Genomic DNA, 26,259 nt, shown 5'->3' on the forward strand with positions numbered 1-26,259 from the left:
CAAGAAACAAAATGTCAATTTTCTTGTACAGTGCATTGAGGTGAAAGTGGTCAAAAACATTCCATGGGCAATCACACCTCTATTATTGACTAGCAAAGAACCCACAATACAATTTTCAAATTAGGTTTTTATTGCTTTCATTTCCAAAGCGCTCTCTGTTGTCTGGGAAAACACAGCATTCCCTCAATAAGGAAAACCAAAGTTTTCCCTCTCTGTCATATGCATATATCCATTTAATGTAGACTTGTAAAGGACTCTTTACATATGGGAGGCAGCCTAGACCAACAAGGGCAATGGTGCTTGGAACTGAAAGTTTATATTTTGTTTCACACATATTCTTTAAAGCTTTCCATTACAGTTTCCTTCATAATACACAGATTATGAACATCTCACATTTCTCACACAATTGAGGGTGGAATATAATAGTCTTCAGAACACCCTCTGAAGTATCCATACAACAAAGCATAACAGGAATATTCACTTTACTTGAATAATGGCGTTAGTGATGATGGTAACTACCCTGATAGCTTTATAAGTAGTTCTAGAGTTATGTCAATGATACAACAAAATATTCTGATATCTTACTTATCACAAGGTCTCTCACTGTCCAGAGACATCTTATTAAAAGAAAAAAGTAATTTAAAGTGGCCTTTTTTTACAACACATTTCAAGTCTCCTCACCACCAATTTAGTAAAATTGCATTAAAGTCTAGGACAATGATAAAACCGTTTGGCACTTTTTATTTTTTTTATTTTTTGTTTTCCCCCATAAAATAAACAAGGAGACAAAAATCTTGAGGATGCAGTGATATTCTAACCATCTATGAAAAAAACAAGTTTAAAAATGCATTCTCTATATTAACATGTTTCCACCATAAAAACAATCCAATGACAGAATGTGAAACCAGAAGTACAGTAAGTGATTCAGCCCGTTAGAAAACAGTATAAAATGGCGTCCTACAAAAAGAGGTTCAGAGCTGAGTAAAAATGCTGAAAATGCAGTCTCTGATGCAGTCTAAACCAGCGGACATGTCACCATTAAAGCATTAAAAAGCACCAAGATTGTGCATGGACACTGCTCAATGTACATATGTCCCAGATATGTGTAGAAAAGGAAATCAAGAGAGTCCAGAGAAGTGAAGTGAATGTGGCACCAGTGGGGCTCTGCTTCAGCTTGCTGCTTGGGGAGTCGTAGTGTGAAGGAAGGCTAGATGTGGCCAGACCCTATGGGAGGTTGTGGTAGGGAGAAGAGGCATGGAGACAGGGAGAGAGCCCTTGCTCTTTGGATCAGTACGGATGGGGCTCTTTCCGGCTCAAAATGCGGGTGCTGCTGGCAGAGACTGTGGCACTGCGAATGACCTCCATCCACCTGTATGGAGAGAAAGAGACAGAGGGTTTCACACTGCCCAGTAACATCTGTAAACAAACATACTATATACTGTACACAATACAGGATAGACAGAAGTGTACTGTACCTCTCAAAGGTGTACTCGCTCTCAGATCTGAAGTAGTAGACATGGGATTTGAAATGCAGTTTGAAGACATAGTCCTTGTGGATGTTTTCAGACTCAGTGGGTATGGTGACAGAGTAGCCCAACAGGGGGAGACTGGCCAGAGGATAGTCATCCTGGAGAGAAGGGAAAGGACCAAACAGTCAAGCAATCTGAATTTCAAGGAGCTACTCACTTTCACTACAAATATACTTGATAACACTATTATACTTTCATGGCGCATTTTAAAATCAGGGAAAATGCCCCATGGCTACAGGTCACAGAATTTGTGACAAAACATGAGTAACTAACTATCGCATAACTAACACTGGTTTCAGTGTGGTGATTCTACTGGATTCAGGAGAGCTGTGCCGAAAGTGAGAGCAGATGAACTGGCATGGGGATGTGCATAACTCCCTTCCATGGCACATGGATTTGAAATTCCACAGAGAGATGGGATATCTTAAATGAATGGGATATTCTTAGAGTGTACCATGTTGAAGATCATGGATCATGAGCAGGAAGAGGGTAGGGGGTCTGCCCCAGCACACACTGCTGTGCTTCTGGCCTTCACAGACATGCATAAAATCAAATCACATTTTATGCGTTGAATACAACAGGTGTAGACCTTACAGTGAAATGCTTACTTACAAGCCCTTAACCAACAATGCAGTTTTAAGAAATAATACCCCCCCCAAAAAATCACAAAAGAATACTATATAAAATAATACAAAATAAAAGTAACAAATAATTAAAGAGCAGCAGTAAAAATAACAATAGCGAGGCTATATACCGGGGGTACCGGTACCGAGTCAATGTGCGGGGGCACCGGTTAGTCGAGGTAATTGAGGTAATATGTACATGTAGGTAGAGTTATTAAAGTGACTATGCGTAGATAATGAACAGAGAGTAGCAGCAGCGTAAAATAGGGGGGGGGGGGGAGCAATGCAAATAGTCTGGGTAGCCATTTGATTAGATGTTCAGGAGTCTTATGGCTTGGGGGTAGAAGCTGTTTAGAAGCCTCTTGGACCTAGACTTGGCGCTCTGGTACCGCTTGCCGTGCGGTAGCAGAGAGAACAGTATATGACTAGGGTGGCTGGAGTCTTTGACAATTTTTAGGGCCTTCCTCTGACACCGCCTGGTATAGAGGTCCTGGATGGCAGGAAGCTTGGCCCCAGTGATGTACTGGGCCGTACGCACTACCCTCTGTAGTGCCTTGGGGCCGGAGGCCGTGCAGTTGCCATACCAGGCAGTGATGCAACCAGTCAGGATGCTCTTGATGGTGCAGCTGTAGAACCTTTTGAGGATCTGAGGACCCATGCCAAATCTTTTCAGTCTCCTTAGGGGGAATAGGTTTTGTCGTGCCCTCTTCATGACTGTCTTGGTGTGCTTGGACCATGTTAGTTTGTTGGTGATGTGGACACCAAGGAACTTGAAGCTCTCAACCTGCTCCACTACAGCTCCTTCGATGACAATGGGGGCGTGCTCGGTCCTCTTTTTTTTCCTGTAGTCCACAATCATCTCCTTTGTCTTGGTCACATTGAGGGAGAGGTTGTTGTCCTGGCACCACATGGCCAGGTCTCTGACCTCCTACCTATAGGCTGTCTCGTCATTGTCGGTGATCAGGCCTACCACTGTTGTGTCATCGGCAATGATGGTGTTGGAGTCGTGCCTGGCCATGCAGACATGAGTGAACAGGGAGTACAGGAGGGGACTGAGCACGCACCCCTGAGGGGCCCCGTGTTGAGGATCAGTGTGGCGGATGTGTTGTTACCTACCGTTACCACCTGGGGGCGGCCCGTCAGGAAGTCCAGGATCCAGTTGCAGAGGGAGGTGTTTAGTCCCAGGGTCCTTAGCTTAGTGATGAGCTTTGAGGGAACTATGGTGTTGAACGCTGAGCTGTAGTCAATTAATAGCATTCTCACATAGGTGTTCCTTTTGTCCAGGTGTGAAAGGGCAGTGTGGAGCGCAATAGAGATTGCATCATCTGTGAATCTGTTGGTGCGGTATGCAAATTAGAGTGGGTCTAGGGTTTCTGGGATAATGGTGTTGATGTGAGCCATGACCAGCCTTTCAAAGCACTTCATGGCTACAGATGTGAGTGCTACAGGTCGGTAGTCATTTAGGCAGGTTACCTTAGTGTTCTTGGGCACAGGGACTATGGTGGTCTGCTTGAAACATGTTGGTATTTCAGACTCAGACAGGGACATGTTGAAAATGTCAGTGAAGACACTTGCCAGTTGGTCAGTGCATGCTCGGAGTACACGTCCTGGTAATCCGTCTGGCCCTGCGCCTTGTGAATGTTGACCAGATTATAGGTCTTACTCACATCGGCTACGGAGAGCGTGATCACATAGTCGTCCGAAACAGCTGATGCTCTCATGCATGTTTTAGTGTTACTTGCCTCGAAGCGAGCATAGAAGTAATTTAGCTCATTTGGTAGGCTCGTGTCACTGGGCAGCTCTTGGCTGTGCTTCCCTTTGTAGTCTGTAATAGTTTGCAAGCCCTGCCACATCCGACGAGCGTCGGAGCCGGTGTAGTACGATTTGATCTTAGTCCTGTATTGACGCTTTGCCTGTTTGATGGTTCGTTGGAGGGCATAGCGGGATTTCTTATAAGCTTCCGGGTTAGAGTCCCGCTCCTTGAAAGCGGCAGCTCTACCCTTTAGCTCAGTGCGAATGATTGGGGTATGTACGTACAGTCACTGTGGGGACGACATCATCGATGCACTTATTGATGAAGCCAGTGACTGATGTGGTGTACTCCTCAATGCCATCAGAAGAATCCCGGAACATATTCCAGTCTGTGCTAGCAAAACAGTCCTGTAGCTTAGCATCTGCTTCATCTGACCACTTTTTTATTGACCGAGTCACTGGTGCTTCCTGCTTTAGTTTTTGCTTGTAAGCAGGAATCAGGAGGATATAATTATGGTCAGATTTGCCAAATGGAGAGCGAGGGAGAGCTTTGTACGTGTCTCTGTGTGTGGAGTAAAGGTGGTCTAGAGTTTTTTCCCCTCTGGTTGCACATTTAACATGCTGGTAGAAATGAGGCAAAAACAGATACGTTTCCCTGCATTAACGTCCCCGGCCACTAGGAGCGCCGCCTCTGGATGAGCGTTTTCCTGTTTGCTTATGGCCGTATACAGTTAATTGAGTGTGGTCTTAGTGCCAGCATCGGTTTGTGGTGGTAAATAGACAGCTACGAAGAATATAGATGAAAACTCTCTTGGTAGGTAGTGTGGTCTACAGCCTATCATGAAATACTCTACCTCAGGCGAGCAAAACCTCGAGACTTCCTTAGATATTGTGCACCAGCTTTTGTTTACAAATATACATAGACCACCACCCCTTGTCTTACCAGAGGCTGCTGTTCTATCCTGCCGATACAGTGTATAACCTGCCAGCTGTATGTTATTCATGTCTTCGTTCAGCCACGACTCCGTGGAACATAAGATATTACAGTTTTTAATGTCCCGTTGGTAGGATATTCGTGCCTGTAGTTCGTCCACTTTATTATCAAGCGATTGTAAATTGGCCAATAGTATCGAAGGTAAACTGCGAATGAAGGGAATGAGGGCCCTGTCGGGTGTCTGGAGCAAATCCCTCTCGTCCGACTCATTATAGAAAAATTAATCAAGGTGAGTAATCGCTGTTCTGATGTCCAGAAGCTCTTTTCGGTCATAAGAGACGGTAGCAGCAACATTCTTCGTCCAGTTCAAGGTGAGTAATCGCTGTTCTGATGTCCAGAAGCTCTTTTCGGTCATAAGTGACGGTAGCAGCAACATTATGTACAAAATAAGTTACAAACAATACAAAAAAACACGAAGAGTCCATAAAACGGCAGCCATCCCCTCCAGCGCCACGGATCATAAGGAGCGGGAGAGAGGTGAGTGTCTTCTTCCCCAGAACACATTGCTGTCGTTCTGGTACCATATGTATCAAGCGTCTTAGAGTGCTGACTTTGGATCAGTTTTGCCTTTTAGATCATAATTAGTAAGATTACATAGACAAGGGGGACCTGATCATAGATCAGCAATCCTACTCTGAGATGCTTTGTGAATACGGGCCATGGTCTACACAGACAGACAAACACGGACACGAGGAGATGGTGCTAGCCCTCACCTGGTGGGTCTTGTAGAAGAACAGGCTGAAGTTGGTGAAGACCACCCAGAGCTTCTGCCAGCCATTGCTGTTCTTGAACTTCCTCAGCAGGTTTCCTGACAACTGATTCTACAGTAGAAAAACAATTTACAATCAATGAACTTTGTTCACGTACTACATATAAAAATGACATGACAAAAATAAAAACAAGTAGAGGGAATTTCAACAAACACTTACAGCGCCTTCTGAAACTATTCACACCCCTTGACCTTTTCCACATTTTGTTGTGTTACAGCCTGAATTTAAAATGGATTAAATTGAGATGTTTTGCCACTGGCCTACTACACACAATACCCCATAATGTCAAAGTGGAATTACGTTTTTAGAAATGTTTACAAATGTATTAAACATGGAAAGCTGAAATGTCTTGAGTCAATAAGTATTCAACCCCTTTGTTGTGGCATGCCTAAATAAGTCCAGGAAATAATTTCAGGAGTAAAGATGTGCTTAACAAGTCACATAAGTTGCATGGACTTACTTTGTGTGCAATAATAGTGTTTAACATGATTTTTGAATGACTACCTCATCTCTATACCCCACACATACAAGTATACGTAAGGTCCCTCAGTCGAGCAGTGAATTTCAAACACAGATTCAACCACAAAAACCAGGGAGGTTTTCCAATGGTTCGCAAAGAAGGGCACCTATTGGTAGCACATATCCCTTTGAGCATGGTGAAGGTATTAATTACACTGGTATATCAATACACCCAGTCACTACAAAGATACAGGTGTTCTTCCTAACTCAGTTGCCGGAGAGGAAGGAAACCTCTCATGGATTTCACCATGAGGCCAATGGTGACTTTAAAACAGTTACAGAGTTTAATGGCTGTGATAGGAGAAAACTGTGGATGGATCAACAACATTGTAGTTACTCCACAATACTGACCTAAATGACAGAGCGAAAAGAAGGAAGCCCGTACAGATAAAAAATATTCCAAAACATGCATCCTGTGTGCAACAAGGCAAACTGCAAAACATGTGGCAAAGAAATGAAATCTATGTCCTGAATACAAGGTGTTATGTTTGGGTAAACTCCAACACAACACATCATTGAGTACCACTCTTTATATTTCCAAGCATGGTGGTGGCTGCATCATGTTATGGATATGCTTGTCATTGGCAAGGACTAGGGAGTTTTACAAGATAAAAAGAAACGGAATAGAGCTAAGCTTAGTCAAAATCCTAGAGGTAATCCTGGTTCAGTCTCCTTTCCAACAGACACTGGGAGACATATTCACCTTTCAGCAGGACAATAACCTAAAACATAAGGCCAAATATACACTGGAGTTGCTTACCAAGAAGACATTGAATATTCCTGAGTGGCCTAGTTACAGTTTTGACTGTGCAAAGACTTGAAAATGGCTGTCTAGCAATGATCAACAACCAACTTGACAGAGCTTGAATAATTTTTACAAATAATAATGTGCAAATATTATACAATCCAGGTGTGCAAAGCTCTGAGAGACTTCCCCATAAAGACTCATAGCTTTAAATCGCTGCCAAAGGTGATTCTAACATGCATTGACTCAGGGGTGTGAATACTTACACTACCAGTCAAAAGTTAGCACACACCTACTCATTCAAGGGTTTTTCTTTATTTTTTACATTGTAGAATAATAGTGAAGACATCAAAACTATGAAATAACACATATGGATCAAGTAGTAACCAAGAAAGTGGCTATTTGAAGAATCTCTTTGAAGAATCTCAAATATAAAATATATTTTGACTTGTTTAACACTTTTTGCATACTACATGATTCCATATGTGTTATTTCATAGTTTTGATGTCTTCACTATTATAATACAATGTAAAAAATAAAGAAAAACCCTTGAATGAGTAGGTGTGTGCTAACTTTTGACTGGTACTGTATGTAAATGAGATATTTCTGTATTTCATTTTCAATAAATGTTCAATAATTTCTAAAAACATGTTTTGACTTTGTCATTATGGGATATTGTGTGTAGATGTGTGAGAAAAAAAATAACGATTTAATCCATTTAGGCTGTAACACAACAAAATGTGGAATAAGTCAAGGGGTATGAATATTGTCTGAAGGCACTGTATATTAGTGTATAAGGAACAGTGTGTGCTGCACTGTAAGCTCTGAAAATAAACCAACTGTGATTAAGCCTGGGGCCTCTGTTCACTACAGTGGTTTGTCTGAGGTAAGTAAAGCTATAAACAGACTCTCTATCCTGGGGTCCATCCAGCAACAGTTTAAAGTCACTGAACTAACAGCGACCTCTATGGTCACAGCGAACAACTGCCATCTAGTGGTAATATAAAGCATTTACTGTAAACTGAGCCATCATTGTAGGCTACCACTAACTTATTTTAGTTCATTGTAGGTCTTTACAAGTGAAAAGTGTTACACAAAAGCGTTAAACTTTTCACCAATGACCTCAAAGAAGATACAAAGTGATAGTATATGACAGTAATGCTACAATGCGATGGGGAGGCCTCTCCTCTCTCCCTGGCTCCTTTACCTCTAGACTCCTGCAGGAATCACTAAAGGAGAGGCTGTGAACTCGATACCAGCAGATAAGAGACAGAGGCACTGGTCCCTGGCCCTGGCCACTGCTGGGCCCCAAGGGCCCCGAGAGGGAGGCCTCTGAGTCACTGACTGGACTAGGGTCCTCTACCACGGAGGACAGACAGACGGACACACAGAAGAGACAGACAGGAAAGAGAGAGGGAGGGAGGAAGGAAAGGACAGAGACACAAAGACTGAGAAGGTGTAAACACACGCATGCCCTGCTAGGGATAAATACGGGGGCTATCGGTGAGTCCAGGGCAAAGACTCTGAAGGAGAGAAAAAAGGAGCGCAAAACCACATGGGACAGCCACAGTAGAGATTAGATAAGAAAACCACACTGGAAGAGTTAGCCGCAGAGGGCAAGATGAGAACAGTGTCCTTGCAGTGCACCCACCTCATGCTAATGTCTGATCTGCTTTGAGCTCAGTATAGAACATATCAGAGAAAATAAACAGCTTGTAGATGCTGTCTCAGCTGCACTGAGATGTGCTGTTCAAGACTGAAAAACATCTATGACATCCCGCTGAGTGTCCTATGTAGCAGTTCACAGAAGAGAGAGTGCCAACAGCTTGGGGACAAAGCACTGAGGTAATATAATATCTAAATAGCACAGGACAGAGGGAGAGAGGGTGGCACGGGAGGACATTGTTCCCAGGGGAGAGAAGCACATTAAATAAGGAGAGGAAACAGATACACACTTAGATACACAGTGAGAGAGAGAGAGTTGGGGAGGGGAGGGCAGAGCAGGACATGTTAGGACTGGTTGTGGTACCTCCACAGCTACACTAAAGTCCACCATAGACACGCTGGTGTTCCTGTGCCAGCACACGTGCACCGTGGTGTTACCACGGTGAGGGGTCTGCCTCTCCAGGGAGGTGCGTGACGCCATCAGGTCGTCCTCAGACTCCGCCTCCGCACAGGAGTCCTCTGTTGGGGATTCTGGGAAATTCAGGAAGCGGTTAATTCCACATACACACTATGACAACGTGGGAAGACGGATCCTACTGTAAAACCTGATGAGATAAATAGTATCACAATACTTCATATTGGCTAGGTTTGTAAATACATGCAGACAGGCTGTATAAAATAATTTGGAAAATAATTTCAATCAATGCTTTCTAAACCATCAATTTGAAGCATTGTATTTGAGCTATTCAAGCTCATTGCAGATTTATAGGTTGGCCCATTCTGGCTCTGAAGTTTTCTAGAAGAGTACCAACTGTCTGTGCATTGACGGAACAGTGCGAGGAGAATTCAGCAATAACTCATCGGGTTGGATGATTCTTGGATACATTACTAGTTTTTCCATATGGCATGCCCAATGCCCATGCTCTAAAGTCTGTGCACTGCAGTATCAGTGTCCGTCTGTGCCAACTTACTGTTATCAGTCAGACTTCTGGCCAGCAGGTCAGATGTATGGCCGTTGCTGGTCTCTGCCAAGTCAATGGCCATCTTAATGTCCTCCATCCACTTCTCCATCTCTGACAAGGAACTGGAGGGGGGAGGGGGAGATAAAGTGAAAGAGAGAAAGAGAGGGGGAGAGAGAGGGGTGGGGAGAGAGAGAGAGAGAGAGAGAGAGAGATAAATGCACAGCTGCTCAAGCCGGACATACTGGGTACTACTGTATGAACACAACAGACAAAAATAAAAAAGTTTTTTCACCAGTGCTGGGCTTGACCTGATAAATATTGAATGCAGTTATTTTTATGACCAAGTGTGCTGTATAAATAATGAATGCGTCTTTGTGATTAGACAAATGCCTTACTGTTGACTCTGCTGCTGAGGGGAACGGTCGCCTGCTGATTCACCAACCACTTTATTCTGAATACCGACCACTTTATTCATACCAGAGCAAACATGAACACACACATCCCTGTACGCCTATTGTTGGCATCTGTTGACCGACTACCCAATAGCCTAGCTCGTTCTGAGTTCGGACCAAAGACTCACCTAGCCGCTACCACCACTGACTGACGCTGCCCAACCAGGGTGAAGGCGTGAGGCACACCCCACTCATCCTCGCTCTCCTGGATCTGGGGACACACAGACACAGTCAGTCAACACATGGGGCATGAGAGGACAAATCTGCTTGTGGGAGAGAGGGACTGCGTGTGCGTGAGCGGGAGAGAGAAAAAGGGGGACAGGGAGAGAGCGATGATGGGGGAATTAAAAAAGAGACACAGATGGTAGGGGAGTTACAGTGGCACTGCAGTTTATTTACAGTAAGTAATTACAAACTTGTGACAGATACTGTATTCTACTGAGCTGCACTCCACGCGAGGGCACAAGTGGGAGGGTAAGAAAAGGTGAAAGAAGAAAGTCACTTACTGTCATGCCATGGAGAAGGAGCTGCCCATGCACTTTGAACTGGTTCGTTGCAGTCATCCCTCGACTTGTGTACAAGAGGACATCATTGAACTGTCACCAGAGAACAAGAGAACAGTGAAGGCAATCATTAACTGGTTATTAATAGCTAAACCAACCTCATTTATTTACTTCACACAAAGAACACTGAACGATTGTTTGTGGCTCGGTTAATAAATTAGCTCTGTTGGGATACACCTGTTTCAACAGCCCTAGAACATTCGAGTCGAGGGATGACTTCAATCTGTTTCTAACATTAATCATGATTCAGATTCGTCTTGGTCTTATTAGATGCCCTACAACAACAAATAGGGACACTGGCTCAAGAACAGTAAACAGCTGTGTAGAAAGATAAGGAAGCCATCTTCTTTGAGGCATTTTGTACAAAGTCATTCATACTGGGGAGGTTAAACATAGAGCTCTACTTTTCATAGCTGTCTATCTTGTGAGATCACTAGACTGAATAATCTGTTTAATAACTCATTCATGATGACATCTCAGATGCATTGCAGACATTACCAGGAAAAACATTCGTTGCTGGAGGCCTTTTCCAGACAGCTTGCTGAGACAGCCTAACCTGATGAACTCCTGAAAAACACAAATCACAACAAATTCAAATCACAATATCTCAGGGAAAGATTTAAAAAAAAAAAATGGATAAAATAAATTAGTTCTTCAAAATGGCTACTCTCAAGTTACAAACTGTTGATATGGGAACAAGTCCCAAATGGCACCCTATTCCTTCCATAGTGCACTACTTTTGACCAGGGCCCTGTGTCCTGGTCAAAGGTTGTGCACTATATAGGGAATAGGGTGCCATTTGGGACTCAACCAGATGTCTTCTTGAACTTACCCGCCCTGGAGTGACTAGATTGTCGATGCCAATCAAATCCTTCTTAAGCTCCAGCAGCTTCTGGAAGTTCTCCATCTTGATCATGCTGCCATGGAGCTGGGCCACCACCTCTGACACGTCTGCCAGCGCAGCTACAGGAGAGGACACAACAACACTCAGTATGTGATGTCATAGACCTCAACTGCACCAGGGGGCCCTAGCTAGCCAGCCTCTGAGAGTCCTAACGGGTACAGAACAGTAACAGTTACCTCTGCAGTCCCTGAAATCCACATGTGTGGGGGGGTAGTGTTTGCACAGGCGCTCCAGGATCTGCTTGTAATGCAAGAGGCGGTGCAGGGGCCTGAGGATGAACACGTTGAGGGGGATGTAGCACACCTTCTGCAGCTCAAAGTCCCGGACCAGCACTTCCAGCCGCCGGGAGCCCCGGCACGCCTTCTCTAGCTCCACCAGGGCCTCCGAGTGCTTCTGGAGGTGGGCGGTCAGCGGCTAGAATAGAGTAGGGTAGAGTAGAATAGATCTTTATTGGCCATTTGCACAGTCATATCAAATACACAAGCACAACAGGCTAGGGGCAGCACAGGGTCAGCCGCAGAATAACGCCCCTGGAGCAATGTACGGCACAGTTTGCACAAGTCAGCATACATTTGGTCATGGGAGTGGTGCAGATACAAAGTGAATTTTATAAAAAGTGCAAGAAAAAGCTGCAGTAAAAAATATATAATGTATGTCAATACCTTTAGGCCCTGTAGATTCTTCAGCATGACATCACCGATGCGCTGGTAATCTCCTTTGATGTGGGCATTGGAGCGCCCTTCCCTATAAAAAATTAAACATCAGCAACTTTATCTCTCTGGAACAGTTTAGTGCTAGGGTGTGTGCTGAGAGATTTCTGTTGTGGACATCAGAGGAATTTTAAGCACTTAAAGCCACTTAAAAGCCATATTTCATATTCATGTGAGCTCCAACACTCACACAAGGAAATTTAAATGGCGTTCAAGTGAAATGAGTATCGTTTGACTGCACTGCTGAAAACCGCAAGCAGGTGTCTACCTTGAGCATGAATTGCAGTTGACGGCTATATATAGCACCATGCGGACTGACCTTTCTCCATGCTTGTTCATTCAAAATATGAACCAATACATTATGGAGAGAGTAGTCCAAGCCCAGAAAGGTCATTCTGAATGTCAAGCCTCTGAGATGCAACCCCTCTTCACTGACAAAACCCTCTACCAGATCTAAATCCATGGTCAACAGTCAGGAGAGGGCTAAAATAAGTCAACCATACGTCACATTTAAATATGTAAAACGGAAAACAAGATAGCCAGCTACATGTATCTGTGCTTTGTATTTGGTCTGCTGATTTGCCTTTGGGGCCTTAGCCACGCCAGAGGTCGGCCATGTTTTGAGAGAAAACAGTCAGATCTCGCTTGGAGGTCTGCCTCTTTCTCTGTTGTTTGGTCTTGTAGTAAGTCTGGACATGTGATGCTGATCACTACAGTATGAAGTCTGTAGCAGTGACAGTCTGCCTGCCGGGGATCTGTGTGTCACCACGGGGTAGCTCTGATGTAGGGACCACATCATTAAGAGGAGCAGACAGTGGAAAAATCCACGGGCTAGGAGAAGTAGTGGCTTGATGCAGCACGACTGTTGCCATAGAAACCCCAGCTCCCCGGGTCATCCATGGGAGGAGGTGCGTCTCTGTGATGAGGCCTCCCAGACTGAATGTCAATACTGCTCATTAGACAAAGACCAGGCCCCAGGATCAATGAGCCCAATTCAAAATGACATACCCCAACTGTGTTCTTCTTCTAAGGGGACAACACAAAACGAGGCTAAGTGCAGTGAAATTTTAAGAAAAATGGCCTGAACTATAAAAGAGATGTATCATTGTGATGGATTATAGTCATCCAGTGAGGTACATGGCCTTTCATGCCATCTCACCATAGAGCCAGCCTCTGCTCCACCTCTCTGAGGAAGCCGGAGTGGAACTTGTACAGAGGGTCAAAGTTGGAGAAGATGGTGCTCTTCAGGGAGTCCGGCGCAGCTTCATCTTTACCCACTGAGTTCTGAAAAGACTGGGATGACGCACATAATGGACACACACACACACACACACACACACACACATAATGGACACACACATACACACAGAGAGAGAGAGAGAGAGAGAGAGAGAGAGAGAGAGAGAGAGAGAGAGAGAGAGAGAGAGAGAGAGAGAGAGAGAGAGAGAGAGAGAGAGAGAAGAGAGAGTTCTGCATTAGAGCACAGTGCACACTCTTTATTGTGCAAATCGTGACGTTCGCAATTGCCAGTAGCCAAATGAGGTGAAATGCAATGTTTCTGGTGAATTAGGAGTTCATCTGCTTGGCTTGCATTAGAATCTGCCTGATGTGCTGCTGCCAAAAGACCTCTGTGCTGTTGTTTAGCAACAATCACATGTTGGCCTCATGACTTCCATCAAATCCTTTAACGACCTGGAGATGAATGGAGGAATCGACCTGGAGATTAATGGAGGAAATGGAGGAATCAATAGCCCATCATTCCTGACAAGACCCAGGGGGAGTCTTTCATTAAAGGCTACCTGATCAGATAAAAGGGAAGCTATAGCCTGATGTGATTTGGGGTGGTGGAGTTGGAGGTGGTGGGGGCTGGTTTAGCTGGTATGCATCCCATATGACACCCTATTCCCAATATAGTGCACTATATATATGCCCATAGTTCTCTGGTCAAAAGTAATGCATGAGGCCAATGGAAGCCAATTGTCACGATCGTCTGAAGGATTGGACCAATGCGCAGCGTTGCGAGTGAACATGATGACTTTATTAATCAAAGCAACCACGAAGAAAACAACAAATAACGATACGTGAAGATCTAAACTGAATACAACTAACAGCTACAAAGAAACAATAACCCACAACCACAAGGTGAAAACACACAGAATATATATGGCTCCCAATCAGAGATAACGAGCCGAACAGCTGACACTCGTTACCTCCGATTGGGAGTCATTAACCAAATACCAAAAACACAAACAAATGAAACTCACCCCTACCCAACACCACCAAATGAAATACACCCAAAAGAAAAATGAACAACCCTGGCTCAAAATCAACGTCCATAGAGCCAGAGTGTTACAGTACCCCCCCCTAAAGGTGCGAACTCCGGGCGCACCAACATCAGGACTAGGGGAGGGTCTGGGTGGGCGTCTGTCCATGGTGGTGGCTCTGGCCCCGGTCGTGATCCCCACCCCACCACAGTCACAACCTGCTTCGGTAGCCTCCTCCCAATGACCACCCTCCACCTAACCCCACCTGGACTAAGGGGCAACCCCGGACTAAGGGGCAGCATCGGCCTAAGGGGCAGCACCGGGATAAGGGGCAGCACCGGGATAAGGGGCAGCACCGGGACAAGGGGCAGCACCGGACTACGGGGCAGCACCGGGCTAAAGGGCAGCACCGGACTAAGGGGCAGCACCGGACTAAGGGGCAGTACCGGACTACGGGGCAGCACCGGGCTAAGGGGCGGCACCGGACTCAGGGGCAGCACCGGACTAAGGGGCAGCACCGGGCTAAAGGGCAGCACCGGGCTAAGGGGCAGCACCTGACTAGATGGCGGATCCTGGCTGGCTGGCTCTGGCGGATCCTGGCGGGACGGCTCTGGCGGATCCTGGCGGGACGTCTCTGGCGGATCCTGGCGGGACGGCTCTGGCGGATCCAGGCTGGACGGCTCTGGCGGATCCTGGCGGGACGGCTCTGGCGGATCCTGGCGGGCCGGCTCTGGCGGATCCTGGCTGGACGGCTCTGGCGGATCCTGGCTGGACGGCTCTGGCGGATCCTGGCGGGACGGCTCTGGCGGATCCAGGCTGGACGGCTCTGGCGGATCCAGGCTGGACGGCTCTGGCGGATCCTGGCGGGACGGCTCTGGCGGATCCGGGCTGACCGGCTCTGGCGGATCCTGGCTGGCCGGCTCTGGCTGATCCTGGCTGGACGGCTCTGGCGGATCCTGGCGGGACGGCTCTGGCGGATCCGGGCTGACCGGCTCTGGCGGATCCTGGCTGGCCGGCTCTGGCTGATCCTGGCTGGACGGCTCTGGCGGATCCGGGCTGACCGGCTCTGGCGGATCCTGGCTGGCCAGCTCTGGCGGATCCTGGCTGGCTGACGGGTCTGGCTGCTCATGGCTGGCTGACGGATCTGGCTGCTCATGGCTGGCTGACGGATCTGGCTGCTCATGGCTGGCTGACGGATCTGGCTGCTCATGGCTGGCTGACGGATCTGGCTGCTCATGGCTGGCTGACGGATCTGGCTGCTCATGGCTGGCTGACGGGTCTGGCTGCTCATGGCTGGCTGACGGGTCTGGCTGCTCATGGCTGGCTGACGGATCTGGCTGCTCATGGCTGGCTGACGGGTCTGGCTGCTCATGGCTGGCTGACAGATCTGGCTGCTCATGGCTGGCTGATGGTGCTGGCTGGGAGGCTGGCGGTGGAGGCGGACCCCAGCCTCGGATAGCAGTCATCACCTCCAGCAGGGCGGCTCCCATCTGCAGGATCTGCTCTTTCTGGTTCCGAACCTGAGCTTCCAGTCTAGTATGGGCTGCGTCGGCTCCTGCTGATTCCATAGCAGGTGTCTGATTCTGTCTGGCGGACGGCTCTGCAGGCTCATGGCAGACGGACGGCTTTGCAAGCTCAGTACAGACGGGCGGCTTATGCAGCGCTTGGCAGACGGGCAGTTCAGATGCCCTAGGGCAGACGGCAGACTCTGGCCGGCTGGCGACGCACATCGTGGACCTGGTGCGTGGAGTAGGAACAGACCGGCCCGTACCGGGAACACCCACCACTGGCCTTAACTGGGGATCAAGAACGGACCGGACCAGACTGGGAACACACTTCAGTCTCTCATGCCGTGCCACAACAACTTCCCCCTTTCCACTCGCCAATGGCTCCCGTAATCCGAATGCCTTCTCTCCAGCTCTACCTGTGGCAGCCTCCTGCTGCCCAGGCGCCCAAGCCATGTGCCCCCCCCCAAAAAATTTTTGGGGAGTAACCACGGGCTTCCAGCCTCGACTCCGCGCTTCCTCTTCGTACCACCTCCTCTCGGCTGCAGCTGCCTCCAGCTCTTCACGAGGGCGGTGATATTCCTCCTCATACCACCTCCTCTCGGCTGCAGCTGCCTCCAGCTCTTCACGAGGGCGGTGATCTTCCTCCGGTTGTGCCCAAGGACCCTTTCCAGCCCGAATCTCCTCCCAAGTCCAAAAATCCTTAGGAGGCGTCCATACATCCTGCGTAGGTAGGTCCTGTTGCCGCTTGTTACGCCGCTTGGTCCTCTTGTGGTGGGTTATTCTGTCACGATCGTCTGAAGGATTGGACCAATGCGCAGCGTTGCGAGTGAACATGATGACTTTATTAATCAAAGCAACCACGAAGAAAACAACAAATAACGATACGTGAAGATCTAAACTGAATACAACTAACAGCTACAAAGAAACAATAACCCACAACCACAAGGTGAAAACACACAGAATATATATGGCTCCCAATCAGAGATAACGAGCCGAACAGCTGACACTCGTTACCTCCGATTGGGAGTCATTAACCAAATACCAAAAACACAAACAAATGAAACTCACCCCTACCCAACACCACCAAATGAAATACACCCAAAAGAAAAATGAACAACCCTGGCTCAAAATCAACGTCCATAGAGCCAGAGTGTTACACCAATGGTGACTTTAAAACAGTTAGAGTTTAATGACTGTGAAAGGAGAAAACTGAGGATGGATCAACAACATTGTAGTTACCTAATTTAAAGAGTGAAACAAGGGAAGCCTGTACAGAATAAAAATATTCTAAAAACATGCATCCTGTTTGCAACAAGGCACTAAAGTAATACTGCAAAAAATGTGGCAAACAATTAACTTTGTGTGTTATGTGTTGTATTGGATTTTGGATTTGCCCAAACATTACTGAGTACCACTCTCCATATTTTCAAGCACAGTGGTGTCTGCATCATGTTTTGGGTATGCTTGTAATCATTAAGGACTGAGGAGTTTTACAGGATAAAAAATAAATTGAATGGAATTATGCTAATAAGCACAGGCAGAATCCTAGAGGAAAACCTGGTTCAGTCTGCTTTCTACCAGACACTGGGAGATTAATTCACCTTTCAGCAGGACAATAACCTAAAACACAATGCCAAATCTACACTGGAGTTGCTTACCAAGAAGACAGTGAATGTTCCTGAATGGCTGAGTTACAGTTTTGACTTAAATCTACTTGAAAATCTATGGCAAGACTTGAGAATGGTTGTCTAGCAATGAGCAACAACCAATTTGACAGAGCTTGAAGAATTTTGAAAAAGATAATGGCAAATATTGTACAATCCAGTCTCTTAGAGGCTTACTCAGAAAGACTCACAGTTGTAATCACTGCCAAAGGTGATTCTGTCATGTATTGACTCTGGGGTGTGAATACTTCTGTAAATGAGATATTTCTATATTTTATTTTCAATACATCTGCAAAAATGTCTAAAACATGTTTTAACTTTTTCATTTTGGGGTATTGTGTGTAGATGGATGTGAAAAAATAATCAATTTAATAAATTTTGAATTCAGGGTGTAACAACAAAACGTGGAATAAGTCAACTGGTATGAATACTTTCTGAAGGCACTGTATATTTGGCCTTGTATTTTAGGTAATTGTCCTGCTGAAAGGTGAATTTGTCTCCCAGTGTCTGTTGGAAAGCAGACTGAACCAAGTTTTCCTCTAGGATTTTGACTGTGCTTAGCTCTATTCTGTTTCTTTTTATCCCCCAAAATGACTAATCATTCCCATAACATGATGCAGCCACCACCATGCTTGAAAATATGAAGAGTGGTACTCAGTGATATGTTGTTAGTTTTGCCCCAAACATAACGCTTGTATTCAGGACAAAGAGTTTATTTCTTTGACACATGATGCATGTTTTGGAATATTTTTGTTCTGTACAGGCTTCCTTCTTTTCACTCTGTAATTTATGTTAGTATTGTGGAGTAACTACAATGTTGTTGATCCATCCTCAGATTTCTGCTTTAAAGTCATCATTGGCCTCATGGTGAAATATCTGAGTGGTTTCCTTTCTCTCCTGCAACTGAGTTAGGAAGGACACCTATATCTTTGTAGTGACTGGGTGTATTAATACACCATCCAAAGTGTAATTAATAACTTCTCTGCTCAAAGGGATATCAATGTCAGATTGTTTTTATTTTTACCTATCTACCAATAGGTGCCCTTTTTTGCGAGACATTGGAAAACATCCCTGGTTTTTGTGGTTTTGTGTGTAGGCCAGTGACACAAAATCTCAATTTAATCAATTTTAAAATCAGGCTGTAACACAACAAAATGTGGAAAAAGTCAAGAGGTGTGAATACTCTCTGAAGGCACTGTAGCCAGGAGAGGAGCAGGGTTTAGAGGAGGTGCAGCAGGGTGCTGCTGAAAGGCCTTGGAAAGCAGACAGTAGGCAGCAGCTGTTTCTCAGATGACTTTACTCATAACAACACAAGCCAATTGGGAGGGTGGAGATGAAGAAGAAAAATAAAGAGAGCGGGTGAGAGAGAAAAAGAGACAGTGACCGAAAGAGAAAGCGGAGAGCAGCCAAGACAAATGTTTATGAGAAGTATAAAAGGCTTCTCTAAGCATCAGAGAAGACCAGAAGCGCCGCAGCCCATATAAACAGCGAGAGAAGAGTGGTTCTGCAGTCTCTCTCTCAGCATCTGTCAGCAATGCTACAACCACATCATAGTCACAGGGTGAATACTGTTTGCTACATACTGCACAACTTAAACACTTACCCCCCAATCCCCCCCTTCCCCAAAAGACGTGTAAATATTGGACTATAAATTGTGCCTTCCTATATTATACTTATACTAAAATGTTTATTCTATTCTACTGGGCCACTTACTTTATGTTCATATTCTAATCTTTTATTATTTCTTATTGCTGTTGCATTGTCGAGAAGGAACCTGCAAGTAAGCATTTCGTTGGACGGTGTATACCATGTGTATCCCGTACATAGGACTAATAAAACTTGAAACCTACACTCACGGCAACTTCCTTCACTGATTGCAATATACTGGAAGGAGATGTCCCTTTCTTTTAATATCAGCATCTCCCTTGAGAGAGTGGGAGCCAAAATGAAATGACTAAAATAGGGTGACAGCCCAACATTAAGCAGGGACATTCAAGGCTGTGGATCTCATTGCACATTCACATTCACAGCCTTGGGTGAGATAAACAGATTAATACATTTCATAGCATTCTCAGAGTATTTTCCCACCTGCCAAAAAACATCTCCCACCCCCACAACCACTGCATGGCTCCCTGTGTGTTTGCCGTATGCTCTGTTGTAAAGCAGCTAGCCGGAATAATCAATGTTTTCTGCCCGGAGGACAGCATGGGAGAAAGTAAACAAAAGAGCAGTGTTGAGTCCCTGAAAGAGCGGAGGAATCTATCTGGTGATGGGCCTTACCACAGTCACGACCTCCAGGTCCTTCAGATAGGTCCTTTCTGTGGTCAGCAGCTCCTTGGCAATAAAGTAGGCCTTGTCGGTAGGGAACCTCTGTGAAAGGAAGAGGACAGAGTGTTTTATCTGAGCAGAGACAACACTATTAATACAGTAAGCTGTAGACTGTGTCTTGGGTATTTTTCCACATTTTGTGTAATCAATTCCAGTGTTAAGACATGTAGCCCATTTACAGTACATCATATTTTGTACAGTCTTCACAGCACTGGTCCCTGTGGATAGTTATTTAGGCCAGGTAATCTGGGTCCTCTGCTATTTTAGGGACTATGTGATTGTAGCCTCTTGGAAGCTGGTTATGTTAACTGGAGAAACCACAATGACGTCCACACAGCAAATGACAACAATCCCTCTCTAGTTATAATCCTTTTACAGGGGGCCCTCTCTGGACCACAAACCTTCCTCCGAACCTCGTCTTCATCGTCGGTGCGCACGCTTCCGGCGTCGTTGAGCAGGGGGCTGGTGAGGGGGGAGGGCTGCCGACCGTCCGGACTGTGACCACAGAGCTCGACCGGCTTCTGACCATTGACCATGCCCTGGGAGTTACCGGAGGAGGCGGAGAGATGAGGGCTGTTGGACACCACTCCTGTGTAGCGATGGAGAAGTGGATGAGAAAATAAAAAGAGAGTTAGAGATGAAAAAGTTAAATTACAGCCATAAATATCTTTCAGCATGTCCCAGGGATAATAATGAGAGCTAATGGGGGATGTGCCTGGCCTGTAGCTAGTTACTGTAGCTACATGCATCCAGACAAGAGTCACCTATGACTCACTCTGCTGCCCAGACATCTCTAGTGCTCTTCTCTCTCTGTAATGTCTGCCATTTCAGCATTATACCATCAGGATTATGCTGCTGTTGGGTTGAAAACAGTATTATGATTGAGTGGAATCGCTTACCTAAATCAACTACACTGCCACTAGGATGTTCACTAGGGACACTTGATTGCATACTTGCCCACTACTGCCTCCTGTCCTCTGATAGCACCACGTTGGCATGAACAGAACAATGATTAAACCAGCAACATCTCCGGTGAACATCTGATAGACACCATGATACTACATTCTACAATGGAGGGGACAGCTGTGACAACAAGCACCACGGAATACCAAACACGCACTACATAAACACAGCCACGAGACACACACAAATGAGTGTATATAGCACATATACATACAGACATTTAACAGAGCTATGCTACATCTACGACACGACAGGAGGATGAGGAGGGGACTAGCATCTAAAACGGTCACGAGACAATGTCGAGGGTCTTTATAAAAGAAGATTCTGGAGTCCCACTTCATAAAGGTCAACTTTATTGACACTAGTGCACAACCGTATACAATGTTAAAAAGTGTAGAAAGTCTCTCGGAAAGAGAAGAGCTGGTAAAATCGGTATCAGAGCCCAGTGAGTGTCAAAGGAACATCAACACGCGACCGTAGCAAACAAAGTGTTATGGAAGTGAGTAAGAGAGAGTGTGAGTGAGTGAGAGAGAGAGAGAGATAGGGAAAGAGCAGCAAGTAAAGTCGGAATTTATAACTAGCATATTCTGGGTCTCATAGTACTGTAGTTGTCACAAAGCACAAAGTGCTTCCATGAATAATCTCTCTATTGCAGTATTACTACTGATATCACTTTATTAATATATTTTTGTTAAAATCAGTTGCTTTAGAGGGAGCATACCGATTGTACACTCAAGCTATATTATACAAATCAATTCTGTCAATCGTAGGAGTAGCACAATCTGCAGAAGAAGTGCATTTTGTGTCTACTCGTTGTAAAATTGAACTTTAATCTAAGTTTAATGGGTGAGCAGTAATCATCAACGTAATGCAAATAGCAGTCTCAGATGGATCAAATCATACCCTGCTGCTGAAAGTGCTACTGTCTTGTCTGATGTGAGTGATATCTGCCTGGTGAAATGTTCCAGTAAGTAGGAGTGAGAGAGTGAGGTGAGGGTACATACATAGAGAAACAGCCAGGGCAAGAAAGCATCAACATCATGCCTGAGCCCTGGGTTAGCTTCTTGGACATGCAATGGAACCAAGCGCGGTTGAGACTAGCACACACAAGCCTGGCCTATAGAGCCATGCGTTTAAGACTGGCACACAATATATTACTATAGATTAGGTATAGTGAATGTGTTAGTATCTAATACAGATCATGACTCAAAATATCAGTTGTGTGCAACAGCCCAACACCACAGATCCATAAGACAGTGCTTGGTGTACCTGACAGGGTTCTCTTTGCCTGCAGTGATCCAGTGACCAACACTACTCTCATACTGTTCCCTCTCACACTTAACCTGGAAGTCATCAATAAATCGGGTAAGTTGCAGTTTATATTAATTTTGGACCATGTTAATAAATAGGACCAATATCATAAAATGACACGATAGATAATAAATACTATATACACAGGGATAAAGTCCAAGTTAAAAGCGTCTCAAAGAGCCTACACTAACAGAAGCCTGTGGCATTGATGGATGAGCTGAGAGACTTTGAGACGCTTCCCTTAAATTGCCTTTCAGACACATAACATGCAGCACATACTGAAACCTGCCTCCATGTTCCCTGCTTATTCCCTGGTTCCTGTCATCCTGAACAAAGTAATTTCTCAATTCTCCAGTCCTATATTCTAGTCCTCTGTACGCTCTGCTGACAGTTACCGGGACCACTGCAGTAAAGGAGACCCAGTTTAACCCCTTTTCTTTTTACACAGTCAGTTACAGAACAGCAAAACATCAGGACAGTACAGGAACAGGTTAACATGCTTCCAGAGCAGGAACATAGAGGTAAGGTGAGACTTAACCCCGTAAGTGTTGCATGCTGACAGAACAGTGTTTCAATTGGACAAGGAAATTTGAAGAAAAAAAAAGCATTGTGATATAAGGTCAATAAATCCTTAATCAAAATAATACACCGCAAAGAAATGCCAACAAAAGACAAGGAGAATGAAGCAAAAGAAAGAAAATCGGGGACAGCAAGAAAACAAATAACAAATAAACACAAAAGTGCAGAGTAATTTTGTTAGGGAACTTTGCAATGCTGGGGGAAAAGAACAAATCAGTGAGATAAGTAGACCCCTGGAGTTTGCTGAACAATAGAGAATGAACGCTTACAAGAGATGTTTAGGTAGACAAGGAGAAGAAGAGATGCCAACAGTGGGCATCAGAGCCATATTATACCTGCATCACAACACCTGTATCACTTTCACAGAGGTCTCTCTCACACACTCTCTCTTAGGTCTAATAAAAACATGCCTAAAACCAGTCAACTGCTTTTCTGGACAACTAGTACTAGCACTGTCCAATAGTACTAACTGGGTATGGATATCTGCTGGTATGTCAAGTCTTTTAAATAACGTTTCTTCATTAAACGGATGTTCCCCAGAACAAACTATGTCTATGAAAAATGATTGTGGCTCTGTTTGCCTATTTCTAACACCAGTCAACAGTAGTTAGTTGAATTTCAATCCGTTGATCATTTGTACAGAAGACAGGTTACTGTAAACATATTGAATATCAAAATCAGGAGTTGGGACGTGCTGCAGACGAACTGGAAGCCTTCTCAGCACCCAACAAAGACATGACCTACTTCTATCACTATGGACAACAATTAGATACCGACCGCATGTACAGTACATGCATGTATACTCAATACTCTTGTGTTCTCCTAAGCAACTCCCTAAATATCAACAATTAATCACATAGACATAGAACATTAACATAGAACATTACAGGAAACTGCCTGTCTGTCTCCTCTATTTCTAGATACAGTATATTCAACACCAACCAATTTTTCACAAAAGTCTACAGATATGATCATAACGATTACAAAAGCAATACAAGTGCATATACAGTACTGTATAAAACGTAGACCAACTCCCCCATCGACATGCTATCCAAATCACAACATATTGTCAATTTACAGAATGGATATGTTATATAAGCGATGGGCAACTCCAGTCCTCGGGCTGGAGTGGTGTCGCACTTTTCTCCCCATTCCTAGCAAACACAGCTGATTAAACTAATTGCATTCTAAACTGAAGATCATGATTAGTTGATTATTGGAGTCAGATATGTTAGCTGGGGCTGGGGCAAAAGTGTGACACCAATCAGGCCCCCGAGGACTGGAGTTGCCCATCCCTGTGTTATATGAAGACACATGACGGCATTAGACAGAGCATTGGAACCCTCCGACAATCAATAAACCCTACAATGCATTATTGTAGACGGAGTGTGAAACAATATTCCCTCGACTTCATCCCAAATGTTCAGCTACAACAGAGCATCAGGGTGTTTGCAACCCTCACCGACCACTGCATTCATTCATGCAGTGTTTGTTCAAAGGACTTGGCACTAGAAAACAATCATATCTCTAATTGAGAACCACCTGGTGTGTGCAGAGACACCAATACAATCCGAGAAGACATGAAAGGTTAACCCCCTAAGGGTGGAAGAGAACAGAGAGAGCCTTCATCCCTCTCTGCCTCAGTTAAAGGGCAGAGCAACCCAGTGGGAAACAGACTGTCAGGCTGGCTCATGGTTAAGCATACTATCACCATCTACCACGCTAACCATCCCATCTCCTCTCAGACCCAAAGTCACCCTGCCTACAAGGCAGGTCTCTGGACTTTTTTACTCTAGGCTAGCCTAACAGCTGAACACCTGAGCCCCATCCTCGTCACTAAAATTAAGGCAGCCATCCTCCTCCAATTCCTCATCCAGCTGGAGGCTACCGAAGGAGTATTTGTTCCTGGGCATGGGGGAGGAGTTGACCCCCATGGCCATGGGGTTACCATAGGTCAGCGGGTGGCTGCTGGAGCTGCCTGTGGTGGTCTCGGTCTCCGAGTCACTGGACTCTGTGCCACTGCTGGTGGAGCCGTCAATCATTTGAACAGCCCCTACGTGGTCTACACCACCCCGGCTGTACAGCTTCTGTAAGGGACTGGGCTTGGGCTGGCCGGGGGCAGACAGGCCATTGGCCATCATGCGGCGCTCCAGAGCAGCCATGCGCTCGTTGCGGGAGATGACAGGTCGGGGATCGTGGGAGGGCGTGGAGGTGGCCTGCTGCTGGCTCAGGACGAAGGGGTCAGTGTCAGAGCGGTTACGCATGTTGTGGAGCTTCTGTAAGTGTGGCGAGCGGGCCATGATGGGCGAGTAGCTGCCATAGTGGGAAGGGGCCTGGCCCTCATCTCGGGGGCCCCCAGGGCCCCCCCGGGCATTAAAGCCCCCATGACCCGGGTCGTCCCAGCGCGGGGGCCGGGAGCCATAGCCGTTCTGCTCGGTGTGGCTGAGCGAACCTGTCCGGTGGAAGGTGCTCATAACGGGGCTTGATGTGGTGCTCTTAGAGCCTAACATATGGCGGACCATCAGGGGGCTGCTGCTACGCTGGTCCCCAATACCACGACCCCCCAACTCCTCCATCATAGTGCTATGGATGGGGCCACGGGGCGGACCACCGCCGAAGAACGACAGGTTGGCCGACTCATCTAATGCCCGGCTCATATTGAGGGGGGGTTTAGGGGAGGGAGGGGACTCCATGTACCTCATCCTACCCAGAACCAGTTCCCGATCGTTTATACTGCCACGGCGGGGGCCCGCCACCTCATCCCCATAGCTGTCATTAGGGTGACACCTGGTAACCCGGCCCTTGGCCACGTCGTATTCACTATCTATATCACTGCAGTCAATGTAGGGGATGGAGGAGCTGCTGCCCTTAGCGCCCCGGGAGGCTGGACCTGTGTTCAGATGTTCTGGGTGGGGCTGCCTGGCTGGGCCTGGTTCTGCCCCGGGGCCTGGCCTGTCCTCGCTGTGTGCCCCATTCCTCTGGCTGGAGGGGCTGCCTCTGGTCCGCAGGGCCGATGGGTCTTCAGCGCTCACCAACACGGACTCCTTCCAGTGACGGTGGGGAGGAGAGTCCACTCCCACTACGTCTCCTGGAGCACGGCTCACACTCTGTGGAGTACGGAGAGGAGAGGAGAGAGGATAGAGGAGAGAGAAAGAGGGATAAAGGTTATATTTAACAGTTAAAAAAGGAAATTGAGTTTTTGTGTTATGGATTAGTTAGTTATTCATTGTACTCAATTATTAACACTGTTCTAGGCACTATATTTCATGTTCTAATCGTCCTATATGAAAACATGCTGGGTTAGCTGTCAGATAGATACAGACAGTTCCACAAAGTGCCATATAGCACACTAGCCTCTAAGGAGACACTGACTTCTTTTGGCACTTGAGGGCGGTGCGGGGAAGGCAGTGGAGAGAGGCGGCTGCTGCTGTGCTGGACCCTACTGTGTTTCCTG

At 46.0% G+C, this 26,259-nt stretch overlaps 1 protein-coding gene across 2 annotated transcripts in view; it reads right to left on the reverse strand.

Annotated features, from left to right (window-relative positions):
• Positions 1-109: 109 nt before the first annotated feature.
• LOC311143991 (FERM, ARHGEF and pleckstrin domain-containing protein 1-like) overlaps positions 110-26,259 on the reverse strand; it is a 76,861-nt gene continuing 50,711 nt past the window's right edge. The window contains exons 12-27 of one of the 2 annotated variants that reach the window (XM_084179904.1): positions 26,178-26,256; positions 25,696-25,912; positions 20,366-20,541; positions 19,905-19,994; positions 13,348-13,481; positions 12,141-12,222; positions 11,655-11,892; positions 11,407-11,537; positions 11,073-11,141; positions 10,518-10,607; positions 10,140-10,222; positions 9,569-9,681; positions 8,962-9,128; positions 5,612-5,719; positions 1,476-1,627; positions 110-1,369 (exon numbers count right to left, since the gene is read on the reverse strand). In XM_084179904.1, coding sequence (XP_084036030.1) covers positions 1,288-1,369; positions 1,476-1,627; positions 5,612-5,719; positions 8,962-9,128; positions 9,569-9,681; positions 10,140-10,222; positions 10,518-10,607; positions 11,073-11,141; positions 11,407-11,537; positions 11,655-11,892; positions 12,141-12,222; positions 13,348-13,481; positions 19,905-19,994; positions 20,366-20,541; positions 25,696-25,912; positions 26,178-26,256 — 2,011 coding nt within the window. In that variant the 3' untranslated portion in view covers positions 110-1,287. Of the gene's footprint in view, positions 1,370-1,475; positions 1,628-5,611; positions 5,720-8,961; positions 9,129-9,568; positions 9,682-10,139; positions 10,223-10,517; positions 10,608-11,072; positions 11,142-11,406; positions 11,538-11,654; positions 11,893-12,140; positions 12,223-13,347; positions 13,482-19,904; positions 19,995-20,353; positions 20,542-25,695; positions 25,913-26,177; positions 26,257-26,259 lie in introns of both variants that reach the window. The other variant, XM_084179903.1, reaches the window with a different exon arrangement.

This window comes from Coregonus lavaretus, assembly GCF_964263955.1.
Source record: "Coregonus lavaretus genome assembly, chromosome: 16".
Taxonomy (NCBI): Eukaryota; Metazoa; Chordata; class Actinopteri; order Salmoniformes; family Salmonidae; genus Coregonus; species Coregonus lavaretus.